This window comes from Dermacentor andersoni, chromosome 7, assembly GCF_023375885.2.
Source record: "Dermacentor andersoni chromosome 7, qqDerAnde1_hic_scaffold, whole genome shotgun sequence".
NCBI classification, from domain to species: domain Eukaryota; kingdom Metazoa; phylum Arthropoda; class Arachnida; order Ixodida; family Ixodidae; genus Dermacentor; species Dermacentor andersoni.
The window spans coordinates 63,321,698-63,339,068 of NC_092820.1; the positions used below are offsets into that span (position 1 = coordinate 63,321,698).

General features: G+C 49.8%; 1 protein-coding gene across 1 annotated transcript in view; it reads left to right on the forward strand.

The window, feature by feature from the left end:
• Window positions 1-5,953: 5,953 nt before the first annotated feature.
• The window catches only part of LOC126534382 (deoxyribonuclease-2-alpha-like), a 43,656-nt gene continuing 32,238 nt past the window's right edge, over window positions 5,954-17,371 (forward strand). Inside the window, exon 1 of the mRNA XM_050181656.2 lies at window positions 5,954-6,233. Within this exon, the coding sequence (XP_050037613.2) occupies window positions 6,079-6,233 (155 nt within the window). The 5' untranslated portion in view covers window positions 5,954-6,078. The remainder of the gene's footprint in view (window positions 6,234-17,371) is intronic.

Here is a 17,371-nt window from a genome sequence, read left to right on the forward strand (position 1 = left end):
GATGTAATTTCATCGCAAGTATTCTCATTGGACTTTTTTTAACCTTATTTACTCTTACACCTCTTCAGTACCAATTATATATCATCATCATCATCAGCCTGGCTGGCTGCGCCCACTGCGGGGCAAAGGCCTCTCCCATACTTCTCCAACTACCCCGGTCATGCGCTAATTGTGGCCATGTTGTCCCTGCAAACTTCTTAATTTCCTCCGCTCGCCTAACTTTCTCCCGCCCCTTGCTACGCTTCCCTTCTCTTGGAATCCAGTCCGTAAACCTTAATGACAATCAGTTATCTTCCCTCCTCATCACATGTCGTGCCCATGTCCATTTCTTTTTCTCGATTTCAATTAAGATGTCATTACCTCGCGTTTGTTCCCTCACCCAATACGCTTTCTTCTTATCCCTTAACGTTACACCCATCATCGTTGCGTCGTCCTCAATTTAAGTAGAACACTTTTCGTAAGCCTCCAGGTTTCTGCCCCGTAAGTGAGTACTGGTAAGACACAGCTGTTATACACTTTTCTCTTGAGGGATAATGGCAACCTGCTGTTCATGATCCGAGAATGCCTGCCAAACGCACCCTAGCCCCATTCTTATTCTTCTGATTATTTCAGTCTCATGATCCGGATCTGCGGTTACTACCTGCCCTAAGTAGATGTATTGCCTTACGACTTCCAGTGCCTCGCTACCTATCGTAAACTGCTGGTCTCTTCCGAGACTGTTAAACATTAGATTTCTGCACATTAATTTTTAGACCCACCCTTCTGCTTTGCCTGTCCAAGCCAGTGATTATGCAGTGCAATTGGTCGCCTGAGTTACTAAGCAAGGCAATATCATCGGAGAATCGCAAGTTACTAAGGTATTCTCCATTAACCCTTATCCCCAATTTATACACAATATTACCAATTATTTATAACGATAATCATAAATATCAGTAGCAATATGCAGTCATAAGGTATTCCAAAATATACCTCCATAGGGTCCCATATATACCTATACATGGTATATATCACATTTACATCACATTTACGCTCATGACATCAAAGCAAATCACGTGATGAAAAAAAATAATAATAAGGGACGTCCTCGCTCTGTCAGAGACATAGGGTGCGGATCCGCTGCCGATAGCCGGCTTTTAACCAGAGTATCAGTGAAACCGTTTGTGCGCTAAGTGTGTTAATGTCGTTACAGAAGACGTAGGATTCAGTTAGGATGGCGGAGGTTAGAACAAACTGTAGGACACCGCCTGTCATTTTTACAGAGATATGGTACGTTCTCTGCTGAGTGCAAGATAGTAATATTTGGCGAAGCTGCTCCCGGCAGCAGTGTCTCGCATCTAGTATGATTTATATACCATGTTCCAAAAGTGTTGCATGGTGCATTCAAAGGTCACAGCTTATATCTATCCTTGTTGGTATTCTTATCTATAGGTGCTGACTATGGAGGGAGGAAATAATTTAGGAAGGAGCATCACATTACGCAGCCAGCCTTGGCAAGCCACCGTCATTTCCATCAATTCCTCCCTCGAATAGTCAGCCCAACACGAGACCTCCGAGACTCAGCGTATTCGCTGAAAATGTTTCGTTCCTAGAAGTTTTTAATCATTGCACTCAATTGTTTGGCTCGTCTGCCAATCGTAGCTTTTACAACCGAGCAGGTTGTCAAATCACGTGTTGGACCGCCTCATATGGCTTCAATCGCGCTGAGCCATGCGCACTCCTAGTTATTTACTTCCTCTATCATACTAAAGCAAGTAAAACAATATAATACGGTGGTACGCTTCGCTAAAAAATGTTATTTTCTGAAGTGAGAATACCAGGTTCGGAACCACTTTACGCACCATCCATTTTTAAAACTCAATTTATAGGTAAACAACCATCGTGATAACCACATGAAGATTATCATTACTGGGATCAACTTACGAAAACGATCCATATTAACGTCGTTAGTGCAGCACAATACCTTGACGCCCCAAAACTACGATATCTCACTTCACTGCTTTGAAAGGCAATAGCGCGATCTAGAAAGCGCTTACGTAAAGCGTTTCATGCTGACATTACTAGCGGCAAAGTTGTTGCTTCAGCATTCATGCGAAAATCATCTGGAAATTATCGGCAGTACAACCCTCCACAAATCAATTTTCTGTTCTTTTTTTTTTTTTTTTTTTGAGGGGCGGGTGCAACTGTGCTGCTCAATAAACTCGGAATGTTTACTTTGAGCAGAGTAAGTCATTGGTGAAGAAATTCATTCCATTACGCAATTACCAGCGGAAGAGGACACCATGGCTGTTCTGACTTTGTGCGTCGCTCAGTTTAATTGATGCCGCTCTTAGTCTCGATCTGTTCGAAACGACTATTGCGATCAGCAATAAGCTACTCACCACCAGAAAGGAATTGGAATCCACAAATACAAAGTTCAGGCACATCAATGTACTTCGCACTGCTACCTATGGTGGCTCAGCAGGCGTGCTGAAGGCGCGCACATAAACTGGCGACAAACTTTAGTATCGATGTTAATGTGTGAAATAAAGTACTATCGATCTGCGGCATGGAATGCTGCTTCTCAGTTTCAAGGAAATTTCCAACAAGCCCTGTCTATTGGTCTTCCGTGCAAATCTCAGCGCTTTAAACTCTTTAAGCACCAGAAATCAAAATGCCGGAAGGAAATGCTTATTTTTCATCGACATGTCCAAACTACGCTCAGAAAAAAAAAGGATTACACGAAAATAAAAAAGAATCTTTCCAAGTAGTACTGATGCTTGGGCTAGTAGGTACGTAGTGCCCTCAAATGTTATGGCTCGAGAAGGATGAGGACACGAAGGCATATGAAAGGCACACCACGAACACCAACTTCCAGCTAAGTTCACATGGGAAGTGGCCCACACATATGTTCGAAATCCACCCAATAGCGTGAAAATTACCGTTGCCGATAACCATTAGCACGTGGCTTGCTACGCATAGCTTGTGGCAATATTTTCTTTTTTGTTAATAAACATACCCTTTTAGGAAACCAAATTCGCTCTGCGACAAATGAATTGATGGAGTGTTAGCACATTTAGCTCCCTCGTTTTCAATAAAGGAATGTCTCTATGATGTCACGCGTTAACTTGTCCCACTCTCATTTTAAGAATGTCGTGCGGTACAAACAATTGTCGTCGAACGTGAAACAGACGTGTACATTGCATTAACCTATACATCAACTCTGCGATACAAGAGTAAAGCCGGGAACCTTGTATCGGTATTTCTCCTCTGATCGTGTTTTCATCAGAAAGTCAGTGACGTACCAAACTTCTTCCTCGTCCGCTCTTACTGATTTAATCCACCAAAGAGCAGTTGCTACCTGTAATTGAGTGTTGCCCCTCCGAAGTGATTTAGCCATCAGTTCCCTACTCAAAACCAAAACTCAGAAAAAAACACTTCTGCTACGTCAGCTGTGCAACACTCGTTCAGAAAGGGCATAGGCGGCTATGTAAAGGTTGACAAAAATGCACTCATCGTTCCATGATTTACCAAAACCACAGAATTTATTGCTAACGTCACAACAGGGAAATATAGCGCTGCTGTTGTTCACCTGTCACGTTTATGATGTTTCAGCACATGAATTTGTTTATTCTTCGTACTTCTGGCTTCGAACTCCGTTGTCTAACAAGCTTCAGCTTTCAAATTTCTATCGCATGAAGGTGATCACTGCGCACGGGCAGATTTATTACAAAGTGCTGCACTTAAAGCAGGATAGTTCGCTTAAGGTGATCAATTTGCAAAGTCACAAACTCGTGAAATGTCATAAGGACGATGTTTAGTCAAATCCACGTACTGCCCGCCGCTCTCACGTCGGATAAACCCCCATATGTATACATGCAGTCCTCGTATACATTAGAACCGGACTCTCGTAATTTTTGCGAAAACTACATGGCTAACGCCGTTCACTGAATAAACGAGAAAAGAACTATGCGCTTCTATGTTTCTCACTCTGACGCAACTTTGTTTGCTCCGCACGAGGTTATACTCAAATGCAGGTAAAAAAAACCTTGTGCTCGAATCTTCGTAGTTACCGAGAAACAGAACAGCAACAATTGAAATTAAAGTGAATCGTGGGGCTATGCTTCGGGGAACTGTACAGAGGAACACGAGGGAAGCCGTAGTGAGCAACCCCGAAACGAACTTTGATCACTTGGGGCTCCTTAACGTTAACGCTCGTAGTTGTGTTTCTGTCCCATATTCAAATGTCACCACCGCGGTCGGACATCGAACACGCGGCCTTCAGCTTAGCAGTACAACGGCACAGCAACTAAGTCGCCGCGGCGGATGAGAACTGCAGCAGCCCTAGCATTTCTACTCTAAGTGTCCTAAACTCGGATACTTAGTGACTGCTCAAGTGATTTATAGCTTTGCTACGAGGGGGCGTACACCAACACGCCTTGTAACGTAAACATCTACCCGTGTGGATGTATTTTCTTTCCTGTTTGTGGTTTGCGCACGTACTTACGTCGCCATACTCGCTCACGGCACTCCCTTGACTCACGCGCTCTCCCCACTCATTTCACAGGGCTTTAGCTACAGCATCAGTGAGTGAAGAAAGGCGCGAGTGGACGGGTGTATGAAAGCGAGTGTGTACGACAAGGAGTGAGAGTCGGTTACCGTGAATGCGAAAGCAAGTCACTGACGGTGATTTTAAGTCGATGTAGGTAGACGACGTGAGTTACTACAGGCGAGTGTGAGCGCACATGGGTATGTATGTGAGTGAGTGCGGGTGAGTGGAAGGGGACTCTACTATGAGAGAGAGGGTGTGCAGCAGGTAAGTGGTAATGGAAGAGATTATGAGCACGAGTGGGTATTGGTGAGTGCAAGTGGGCGTGAGCAGAAACGTGAACGAATACCGGCGGGTATGAGCACACGTCAATGTAACTGAGTACAGAGCGTGAGAAAATACTGGGGTGAGTGAGCATCCACCTATTTCACCGACCTATGATCAGCGCCAATCATGTGCGAAAAGAGATCCCTCACTTACAATAAATAATGGGCGATTTAAGTATGGAGAAGGCTGTCAAGCAACGCAAAGAAACGCAGAAGACACCGAAATAGAGCCATAGTATTCTTTTCACTCTTTCCTTGTCCTGCCCTTTACTTTATCCTAAGATTATTCGTGAGCGTTATCTTCTCAAAGCAAAACGGTGACTAGGAGCGACACGCGCAGTAGTGGCCTACATAATTTTGACAACCTGAGGCTTTCTAACGTGCCGCAAAAGCTCAGTACACGTGCGTCCATGTATTTCTTGCGCATCTGAATGTGGCCCCGCAGTCGGGCCTCGAACCAGTGATCTCGTGCTGAAATGCAGAACGCTTAGCCACTGAGCTACCACGACGTGTTGCCCTTTACTTTCCACCCGCGAGGAAACCGCAGAAGCTTTTTAACCGGCCAGTTTCGAGCGTAATTTTTGCACAACTTGAGAGTGCCAGCTTAGACTCCGAGCGAAAAGCTTGTTGTCAAAGGAAATCCTTTGCAAGGACTTCTTGCTACTGGTCGCCGCCTTCGACACCTTTCCTTTGTCTGTCACGATTACCGTATTCTAGTACTTAAGAGCGGACGGCCTCGTGAGTGTCGGCCCGGAATTTGTTTCGCTCGAGACGCTCCCGAGACCTTGGCCTTCGCGACTTGTACGAGGCGTGTAACGGTTCGTGCATCGCACTTCTTTAATCTAAGATGTCAGCGAGAAGGGTGAAAGCGTCCCGCTTCCGTGGGTCTTTGACCGCACTTGGGTGCGCGTATCTTAAGGGCTAGCAATAGAGACGCTTACTTGACCGGAAGGGCCATTCCCGTAAACATTCGGTGACGACACGTCAGCTCCAACGTCTTCGCGTACCGTCGACCCTTCGGATGGTAACTAGGGAAACCCCCCTTCCTCGTAGAGCGCTTATCTCACCGTTATCTGACGCTGGGTGTCGGGCACGGTTTCGGCGCGGGGACACTCGATTTTCTATCGCGAGTCGACCGCACGAAGTCGCCGCACGATAAACGGGCTCCTCTGCAAAGGCGAGGCGAACGCATCCGCGCGCACCCATCCCTGTGCGGGCAGCTACGCGATGGACGCCACGGGCCGGCCCAGAAGCACTGCCTCCTTCGTGGTTGGCGCGCGGATTTCGGTGCCGGTGCTCGCTGCCCTGCTGCTGGTGTATCTCTCGAAAACCGCCGTGGACGCCGCGTCCTGCAAGGATGAGCGAAACGAGGATGTTGAGTGGTGAGCGCATTACCCTCTCCGAGCAGCGTCTTTCATTGTTCGTGCGTACGGGAGAGCAAGCTTCCTGTGCGACTTTAAAATGCCCCCAAAATGTTACACTAGCAGCGCAGCGCCCCACTGCGTTACAGGCGGCTTTGTGTCAGAGTTTCTAAGCTGCGTCTTGACTTGTTGCCCCATTTTGAATACCAGTTGCGTCTTTCCTTTGAATATTACATATCCAGCTCACTTGCGACACCTAGAGATGCCATCTTGATTCAGTGCTGGAGATATTCGCCTAGCTAACGGCTCGGCGTGGTACTCCAGCTGTTTGGTGAAAGTTATGGTACGCAAGTTTAAATACAAGCACACAAACTGCACATACGTCCACACGCACTCATTCTACTCACAAAGTCTCATTAAGAACCGTAGTTCTAAAAGAAATTTAGAATCGCTTTCGTTGGCATGCAACGCGCAATTAGCGGTATTGCTCGGGCCACAAATGTCGCGCAGTTTCAAGCTAGAGTCGTGGTATATACAGTTCCAACGAAGCCATTAGAGACCGTCTGTCTGATGACTATCAACTGCAGTCAAATAAAACATGTCTTTATATCCAATGTTCACATCTAGAGAATGTAATTATCCACATAAGAAAGCCCGCAGCACCGCATAGTGCGGTTAGGCGACTGAAGATGGACAAAAGTAAACACAACCAAGAGAAGTTGCTACATGAAAAAAGAAATTTCATCGAGTCGCACGATGTGTACCCAGGTAACCCACCAAAGGATGACAGTGTTTACCATTACAAACGGCGAGCTGATTGTGTAATCAGCATGATTTTCCTTTAAAGTCGTGGGGAGGACTACTTCTAAAACAGCTGAGCTCGTGTTAATCTAAGGAACACAAAATGGTCGCAGGACGAAGCTCACTTTATCAGCACTGTTCGAATAATGGAAGCATAAGCTCGCGGCTAACATTGGGACAGGCCGATTTGCCTCAATGAAGGCAAGTACTGTCAAATTTCTCTTGGCTCCCCTTTGACGTTTTCCTTGTTCGCCAACTGCTTGTCAACTAAATTTCTGGGTTGCTACGTGGAGTCCACATGTTCAGTAGACGTCTGCGGCCGCGCTGACGTTCTTTCTTTTTACGACTTCAAATAAACAAACATAAATGTGCTCGGAAGGAATGTCATACATCACATAGTATAATAGATGCAATGGCGCGAAAATAACAAGGACATGAAGACACACCACAGGCGCTATTATAATTATTTTAACAATGTACCAGCTACTTCACACGTCACTACTATAAGTATCTTAGCGCAGCATGTACTTAAACCCATTTGGATTCTGCAACAGAGTGCTTCGCAGTTCATGGAAAATTTCTCCTGGTTCGGAGGTAAAACCTGGCGCCACTACATTTCTGAAATCATAAATCTACATATACTGAACTACCCAGGAGGCTAGTGCATGGCAAAGTCAAGATGAATTGATCGACAAATCGTAGAGGTGGAACAGGCTTCTCAGAAATCCCTTGTGTTTTCTTCCATCTACGTTCCACGCTGGGGTATACTCCAACCTCGAAGCTCTGTCAGTTGTGGTGATAGGCTGGCCAGTCAGGTCCAAAAGTGCAATTCAATGTTCATTCACCTGATGCAAATAATACAAGAAAATCAAACAGGCCGCCCTAATGCCGCATTTAGAAGGACTAGGATGTTACCGGACTCGTTCATAGCTCATGCTCGCATACACTCACTCCGCGGCAATAATAATGTGCTTGCTGTAATTAAGACATCTGGTCAAGCTTTGTTCCTTAAGTCGATAAAATGGTCATATGAATTTGTTTTGTTGCCATGACATGCAGCGTAGTTGGCATGAGTATCGAGGTCACAGTATATCGTGTTTGCAGGAGAAGCAGGGTTATACAATCGCTTGATTTAACACCAGAGCTGTACATTGTCTACATTCGGGATACCTTGCAGCGGTCATTAAACACGCATCCCATCCGTTAAAAAGTATCGATCCCCACTCGCACACTACGGCAGGGTAAAGTCAACTGGGGCTCACATGGAGAAGTCCAAAGAAGCACGCCTCCTGGACAATCTCCCGTTTTTATACTTCTAGGCGTAGGAATTGCGCAAATAAAAAAGGGTGCAGCTGAAAACACTCACACACAATCACAACAGGAAAAAAAGAAAAAAAGGAACAAATACGTACTTAAAAATCGAGCAACTGAAACTCTTCGATGAATTGATATAACATCCCAAAGCAACAGATTGACAAGGTTTATTTCTTCACGTGTAGCTTTGTAGAGTATCCCTCGAAATTAACGCAATGCATTAAAGCATTGCGTTAATGCGTGAGCATTCATTGGCGAGTACCCCAGCAGCGTCCCGCGGAAATTGTAATGCCTGGTATGTGCACAAAGATACGTAATTTGCAAAGTTAAAACATTTAATAGTTATAACGGTGTAAATGTATATGACTGATAGCATTATAAGCGATAAAGAACAATATCCATAGAGATGCACAGCGCTCCTTAGAAAATGCATGGAAAAGCTTATAGTAGGGTAAAAGATGTACAGTGCGAAGGACAAGGACTGCGAGAGACTGCCTACACTGCGCTGACTTGGGCCAATTTAAACTCGGGGGTGGGCAACTTGAAATTCTGGGTTGGGTAAGCTTGAAATTTGAAGATGGGCCAGCTGAAATTTTGGGGTTGGCCAATTTTAAATGTGTGGTGGGCCAACTAAAATTTGGGGGTGGGCAAAATTAAATTAGGAAGCGGGCCAATTTAAATTTGGGCCTGGGCCAACTTGAAATTTGGGATGGGTGAACTTGACATTTTTTGTTGGGGCAACTTGAAATTTGGGGGTGGGCCTACTAGTAATTTGGAAGTCGGGCAACTTAAATTTGGCTGGCTATGGTGTTGCGCCGCTAACCACGAGATCGCGGGATCGAATCCCGGCAGCGACGGCCGCATTTCGATGGAAGCAAAATGGAAAAACGCCCGTACCCGATGCATCGGGAGCATGTTAAAGATCCCTTGGTGACCAAAATTAATCCGGAGTCCCCCACAAAGGCGTGCCTCATAATTAAATCATGGTTATGGCACGTAAAACCCCTGAATTATTTACTAATTAAATTTAGGGTTGGGCCTACTTTAAATGTAGGGTGGGCCACTGAAAACTTGGCGTGGGCTAACTCGAACTTTGCTGGTGGGCGAACTAAAATATCGGAGCCGGCCAACTTGAAATTTGGACGTGGGTTAACTTAAATTTGGAGGTGAGCTAACTTGAAATCTGGGGGTGGGCCAAGTTAAATTTGGGAGTGGACCCACTGAAATTTGGGTGTGGTCAAACTGAAATTTCGGAGTATATATATATATATATATATATATATATATATATATATATATATATATATATATATACACAGAATACCGAGACCGAACAAGTTGTCCAGCGCTGGTTATTCCCAAAAAAGGCAAAGACCCAGCTAATGCGCGAAGAACTCGAAGAACAGGGAAGATGATGATGGCTATGTACAAATGAAAACGACGAAGTACGTTAATAGTGCTTATACTAACTTCCCCCCGTCATGAAAGCGGCCAGCCTGGCCGCAGATTAGAGGTTATCTAAACGGGGAGTGAAGGGCTTCATCCGCGAGACATGAACAATTTCGGCATTCCGGCGGCGCCGGTCAGTGACGGAGTGTACTGGGCGAACGAGATAGTTCACTGCAGATGTTTGTTGCACAACGGTGTATGGACCAACGTAGCGTTGAAGCAACTTCTCACAGAGGCCTGGAGTGCGGACTGGAATGCAAAGCAGGACTTGGTCTCCAGGGTGAAAACGTACGTCACGGCGTTTCTTTTCGCAGTGACGTTTGCGCTCAGCTTGGGTAGCTCCTGTGCTTTGCTGGGCGATTGTGCAACTCGGGCAGCAAAATCTTCTGGAAGCGACGCGTTAGGCGAAGAAGGTGCGAAAAAGAGTTATCTGTCGAATATGGTGGAAGGAGATCGTCCATATACAAGGAAGAAAGGGCTGTAGCCGGTAGTCCGTTGAATAGCAGTATTACATGCGAATGTCACAAAAGGAAGAATTTTATCCCAGTCAGTGTGGTCAGGACGGATGTACATGGAAATCATGTCAGACAGCGTACGGTGAAAGCGCTCAGCAAGGCCGTTGCTTTGCGGATGATAGCTAGAAGTAAATTTGTGGACGGTATTAGCGGCCCGAAGAACTTCCTCGAGAACTTGGGAAATGAACGCCTTGTCACGGTCACTGAGAAGAACGCGAGGAGCCCCGTGGCGCAAGACGATGGAGCGCAAGAAAAAGTCGGCGACCTCAGAAGCGGTACCGGATCGCAGAGGGGCAGTCTCGGCATATCTTGTTAAATGGTCAACCGAGGTCACAATCCAACGGTGACCGGAGGATGTCAACGGCAAGGGACCATACAAATCAATGCCAACAAATTCAAAAGGTGCGTCCGGGCAACGGAGAGGTTGTAATAAACCGGCAGGAGGGGATGTCGAGCGTTTGCGGTGCTGACAAGACGCACAAGAGGCAATGTATTTGGCCACCGTTGTGGATAGGCCAGGCCAGAAACAGCGGGTCTTGATGCGGTCGTATGTCTTGTGGAAGCCTAAGTGGCCAGCCGATACGTCGTCGTGAAGTGCATCTAATACTCGCAGGCGAAGGCAGCGAGGTAGAACTAGGACCCACCGGTGACCTGTTGGGTGGTAAACGTAGCGATGCAGCACGCCATCCTGAAGGCGGAATTGTTGAAGTTGGCGTCGCAAGCGGCTGTTGGGTGGTTCGACAGTAGGAGTCGGCCCACTGAAGCGACACGAAATCAGACCGTGATGGAAGCGTAACTTGGTCCAGGGGCGTTATCGAGAGCTGGTGTGAGGCAGGCGTAGCATCGGAACGACGTGGTGCGGAAGACGCCGGCGCGTTACCGGGAGAGAGCGAGAGTGGGCAGCGAGACAATGCGTCTGCATCATGACTTTTTCCAGACTTGTACGTTATTGTAAAGTCATTCCTGCAAGCGGAGTATCCAGCGTCCTAAGTGTCCTGACATGTTTTTCATTGATGACAACCAACACAGAGCATGATGGTCGGTGACGATGGTGAAGTGGCGGCCGTAAAGGTATGGGCGAAATTTCTGAATCGACCAAACGATAGCAAGGCACTCTTGCTCTGTAATGGTGTAGTTCCGCTCAGCTGGAGAAAGTGTTCGGCTGGCATATGCTATGATTCGCTCTTTAGAGGCTGCATTACGTTGCAGAAGTACTGCGCCAATACCTTGTGCGCTTGCATCAGTATGGAGTATGGTGGGGGCTCGATTATCGAAGTGGCGAAGCACTGGTCCGGAAGTAAGATGTCACTTAAGAGCTTGAAAAGCCGACTCGCAGTCGCTAGTGCATGTGAAAGAGGCACCGGTAACCAGTAGCTTGTGTAGAGGAGCTGCTATTACAGCGAAGTTGCTTATAAACTGACGAAAATACGACGCCAAGCCGAGGAAACTGCGTAATCTTTCTGTTGCTGGGGGCGAGGAAACTAAAGAACAGCAATAATATTTTCAGGGTCTGGCTGGATGCCATTTTTTGAGATGACGTGGCCCAATACATTTATGGTCTTGCTTGCAAATTTGCATTTTCTGTATTGATCTGGAGACCAGCATTTGCAAGGCACCTGAGAACCTCGTCGAATCGATGAAGATGTTGGCTGAAATCAGACGAAAAGATGACAATATCGTCCAGATAACAGAGGCAGGTCTTCCATTTTAGACCACGAAGTACGTTGTCTATCATGCGTTCCAATGTTGCAGGAGCGTTACAAAGGCCAAAAGGCATCACGTTAAATTCATAAAGTCCGTCTGGTGTAGCGAATGCGGTGTTTTCTTTCTGAGTCTCGTTCATCGGAATTTGCCAATATCCTGATCGAAGATCAATGCTGGAGAAATACTCCGCCCCTTGTAGTGTGTCCAAAGCGTCGTCAATTCGAGGTATTGGATATACGTCCTTGCGTGTGATCTTATTGAGCGCTCGATAATCGACGCAAAAGCGAATGGAGCCATCTTTTTTCTTTACCATAACCACCGGAGAAGCCGATGGGCTAGATGAAGGTCGTATGTTCCGCGCAAGCATGTCAGCAACCTGTTGTTCAATCATCTTGCGTTCGGACGGCGATACACGATAGGGGCATCGTCGTATTACAGCGGAACCATCGATTTCGATGCGGTGTGTAGCCGCAGAAGTTTGGCTCAACACAGGGCAACAGCTATCGAAACAGGCTTTGTGCTTTGCCAAGACCACCATTAAGGCCTCGGACTGCGCGGCTGTTAGGTCAGAACCAAGAACGGCTGGAGGAGGGAAAGAAGCCTCCAAACCTGATGTTGGTGCTGGCGATGAGGAAGGGCAAAGCGTAACTATAGAGATAGGTTGAGTGTCAGCGAGGGTTGCCACAGTCATCCCTTTGGGCAGCATCACTGGATCTGGGGTCGTCTTGCAAGCAGACAGAAGGGCGCGGCCACGTGAAAACCGGACGAGACAGGTGGCAATGAGAATTCCGCGGAAAGTACAGCGGGAAGAAGGGGCGATTGCGCGTCTCCGTCGGCGACCTGACTAGATGTTACGGCTACAACGTCTTCGTGACCAGGACGCAGGACGTAGTCTGCAGCAATGGCCAAGTTCACGCATGAAGGTGAAGAGTCCGTAACAGGTGCAAGCGCTGTATCCGTGATATGGACAACTTCGTCTCAACATGAAATGACGGCTGAAGCAGAATGTAGGAAGTCCCAACCCAGTATAAGTTCATGGATACATGTTGGAAGGATGAGAAACTCAATATGGTGGCGTATGCCATCGATGAGAACACGAGCAGTACACTATCCGTCGGGGTGTATGAATGCATTATTAGCACCACGCAAAATAGGTCCAAGAAAAGGCGTTTTGACTTTCCGGAGCCGGGAACACAGATCACTACGAAGAACAGAAACGGCGGCACCGGTATCGATGAGAGCTGATGCGGGAACACCTTCGACAGTTACAGAAAGCACGTTAGCCGGGCAAACAGGAGGAATTCTTGAAGACCGATAAGAAGCAGTTTCCCCTCCAAAAACTGCAACAGTTAGTTCTCCGAGTGCTGGTCGACAAGATGGGAAGTGGGGCGAAGCGGTGATGTAGAGCGCCGGTAAGGCGATGGAGAACGACGTCTGGCCGAACGGGAACTATGAGGCAGATTGGGAGCAGCTGGAGGAGACGGAGAACGGCGTTGAGGGAACGAGTACGATTCGGGATATCTGGTCGGCGAGTGCGGTCTCTCTCGTGCTCTGCATAGCCTCGTCTTTCATCCTGTTGGCGACGGCGGCAGAAGCAAGATATATGGCCGCGTATACCACAGTAAAGACAAACAGGACGAGGTGGACGCCACTGAGGGTACGATGGCGCAGCAAGTGCTCTGGTTCCCATCGAAGCCAAATGGTCATAGGAAACGTCAATAGGCACAGAAGTCACGGTAGGGGTGTCACGATCCACCCCGGGTCGTGAACAAAGGAGGGCTTCTCAACGTGGTGGTGCTGAAAGATTATTGACCGGCGAGCTGCCGTGCTCGTCGGTGTTTATTGTGGCTCGGGTGACCACTGTTGCCTGCCGAGCTATAGCAGGCCGCCGAGCTTGGCGGGTGAACCAAGATTATGGCCGAGGGGGCGTCACCTACTTGCTACAACCCCTCACCCCCAGTTTGTTTGTTAAATAAAAAAACAAACGTCCAAGTTCAAACAAATGTCCAAGTTCACACTATGAGGCTCTGCCTCTACCCTAGCTGGGTCGACGGTGCCTGCTACCCAGGCGAGTAACAATCTGGTGGCCTCCGCCGTCGAGTACTCCGCCTGGGCACCGGTGTTGACGGGTCGGCTGTGGCAACGCCGGGTGCTGCCTGAGCCAGCCTTGCTCCATCCGGGGGATCCGTAGTGGTCGGCCTTGCGAGTGGTGCCGGGCTTGACACCGGTCCCACGGGTGCCGCACCACTGGCTACGGTTGCCGCCTCCGAGGTAGGTGGTACTCCGCTAGAAGCGACTGGTGCTGCCGCTAGTCCTCCTGCGGGCTGGAACTCGGTGGCAGTTGAGGGTGCTAGCCAGGTCCCGAGGCGAGGTCTGACATGGTCGGCGTGTCTATGCCACATGGCCCCATCTGGCATGCGGACGAGCAGCGATGAGGCGCTGGCAGGAGACACCACCTGTCCGGCAGACCAGGGTGGGCCAGGACGGAAGTTCCTGGCGACAACTGGAGCTCCCGACTCTGGCAAAGGCCCGGGACGGCACCCTTGGTCAGCAGCCAGCTTCTGCTTCTCTGATTGAGCCTTGCGCAGCTTGCGCTTACTGCGGGAGACCTCGCTCTTGAGCTGCCTGTTGCGGCTCTGCAGGCTCGTTATAATGTGCTGCATCTCCCGGTTGATTGGCTGAGCCTGCTCGCTGGACACCGACGACGCCTCAAACTCAGTGCGTAGATTCTCATACTCTCGACGAATCTGCGCGATGTTTTGGTCCAGGCCAGGCCACCAAACATGGGACCGGGCCACCATCTTAGTCTTTTCTATCCCTGGATGACCCGCGTGCAGCAACTGCAGAACCCTGGACCGGAGACTTTGTGGGATCACCACCCTCGAACCCAACAGTAGGCAGCCCTGCTGCAAGCTCAGCTCAGCGGCTTTGTGGCTATAGGCCTGCTGCACCAATTCCTCTCCACGGGACACCGCCTTGACCACCTGAGACAGGACTGGGTCCCGGCTGGTCGCTTGAGATACCGCAGATCTGGAGAGCACCTCCGGGTACGCGTGTTCCAGCATGAACACTTCAGCAGGTTCTGGAACAGCATCAGGCACTTCTGGCAGGGGCAGGCGGCTCAGGGCATCAGCAGGTCCCAGGTCCTTTCCCGGACGGTAAACCAGCTGGTAGCTGTAAGCTGCCAGCCTCAAGGCCCAGCGTACCACTCGAGGCGATGCCTGCACAGGAACTGCCTTGTCAGGCCCCAGCAGCCCCAACAGCGGCTTGTGGTCTGTGACCGCCTCGAACTTCCGGCCCCAAAGGTACTGGTGGAAGCGTTCGACACCGAACATGAGGGCCAAACCTTCCTTGTCCAGCTGGCTGTAACGTTGTTCTGCAGCATGAAGCCGTCGGGAAGCAAACGACACAGGGTGTTCCTGGCCATCTTTGTCCCGGTGTGCCAGGACGGCTCCCACACCGTACGGCGACGCATCTACGGTAAGGACTACAGGCTTAGCAGGATCGAAATGCACCAGCACTGGAGCCTTGGTGATTAGCTCCTTGCTGCGCTGGAAGGCCTGGTCCTGCTCCTTCTTCCAGACCCATTGCTGACCATCTCGAAGCAGAAGATGGAGCGGCTGTAGATGCTGCGACAGGTTCGGCAGAAAACTCCTGTAGAAGTTGATGAGGCCCAGGTAGCTCTGAAGCTCCTTCTTGTTCTGGGGCTTAGGTGCCTTGAGCACCGCATCAACTTTGCGGGGAGCCGGGGCTAGGCCTGCCTGGGAAATTATATGTCCCAAGTACTCAACGCTGGGGGCCAGGAAAACACACTTTTCCAGCTTGAGCTTGAGGCCGGCGTCCTGTAGTCGTGCCAAGACGTTGTGCAGGTGCTGCAGGTGGTCCCCGCCGTCGCTGCCAGTAACCAGGATGTCGTCCAAGTACACCGCCACGTGCCTCATGCCCCTGAAGAGGTTGTCCATCTCCCTCTGGAATATGGCTGGGGCTGAGGCCACGCCAAACGGTAAGCGCGTGTACTGAAAGAGTCCCAAAGTTGTTGATATAGTGACATACTTCCGGGAGGCATCCTGGAGCACCAGCTGCTGGTAAACAACTGTTAGGTCGAGCTTGGTAAACTTCTGTCCACCGGACAATGCTGACCAGAGATCTTCAATTCGGGGCAGCGGGTACTTCTCGACGGTAGCGACGGGGTTGATGGTAACTTTGAAATCCCCGCAGATTCTGACACTGCCATCTCGCTTGAGGACTGGCACGATGGGAGCGGCCCATTCATATGTCTTTACGGGCACCAGGATGCCCTCTCGCTGCAACCGTTGCAGCTCCTGGGTAACCCCGTCCTTCAGGGCGAACGGCAGTGCGCGAGGCTTGAAAAAACGTGGCCGGGCTCCCTCAGGTACATAGATGCCAGCCGTCGTGCCGGCAAATGTGCCCACCCCTGGCTGGAACAGGGACTTGAACTGGGTCAGGAGGCTGGGGACGTCTTGCACCACATGCAGGCTGGCTTTCTGGTACTGTGGCAGACGAACGCCCAATGCATGAATCCAGTTTCGGCCCAGCAGCGTCGGCGACGACCCCTTCGTTAAGTAAAGGGGAAGGGTTGCCTCCCTGTCGCCAAAGCGAACGCTGACCTGTGCCTGACCCTGGACCTGGGAGAGTTGCCCGGAATAGCTGCGCAGCATCACGCCCGAAGCCTCAACGGACACGCCGGGGAAAGTCCGCTTGAAGAGCTTCCCGGCCATTACAGACACGCTGGCCCCCGTGTCCAGCTCCATGGAAATGGGGTGCCCGCAGATTTCGACGGTCAGCATGTATGGCGGCACAGACGACGGTACAAAGCCTGTGTGCCACATGTCGAAAATCGGCGGGTCCTCGGCCACGACGTGGAGCCTGGCCGCGGAAGAGCTTGAGCTTGCTGCCGCATGCCTCCGCCGCGTACCCTTGCGACGGCTACCCTGGCCGCGGGCTTGTGTTGTACCTGGGCTTGAATCAGGCTGCTGCTTGCTGTTCGTCCTCCCACTTCGGCATACACGTGCCAGGTGCACAGTTTTCCCGCACGTAAAGCATTGTGCTTGAGAGAACTGCCACTGTGAAGGGGAGTGGGCACCACCACAGCGACCGCAGGTACTGCCCTTTGTCGCGAATTTGTTGACCGCCGCTTCCGCCGACGGTGAGCCAGTCGCACGGGAAAGCTTGCCGGCGTCCTTGGCGGCAGCTTCCATTGCCAGCGCTGCCTTCACGGCGTCGTCCAGCGACGGGTCGGGAAGCTCCAGGAGTCGCGTCTGCATGGCGGGGTTGTTGATTCCGCAGACGAAACGGTCCCGGAGCAGCGAGCCCAGTTGGTCCCCGAAGGCGCAGGCACTCGCTAACCCTCGTAGC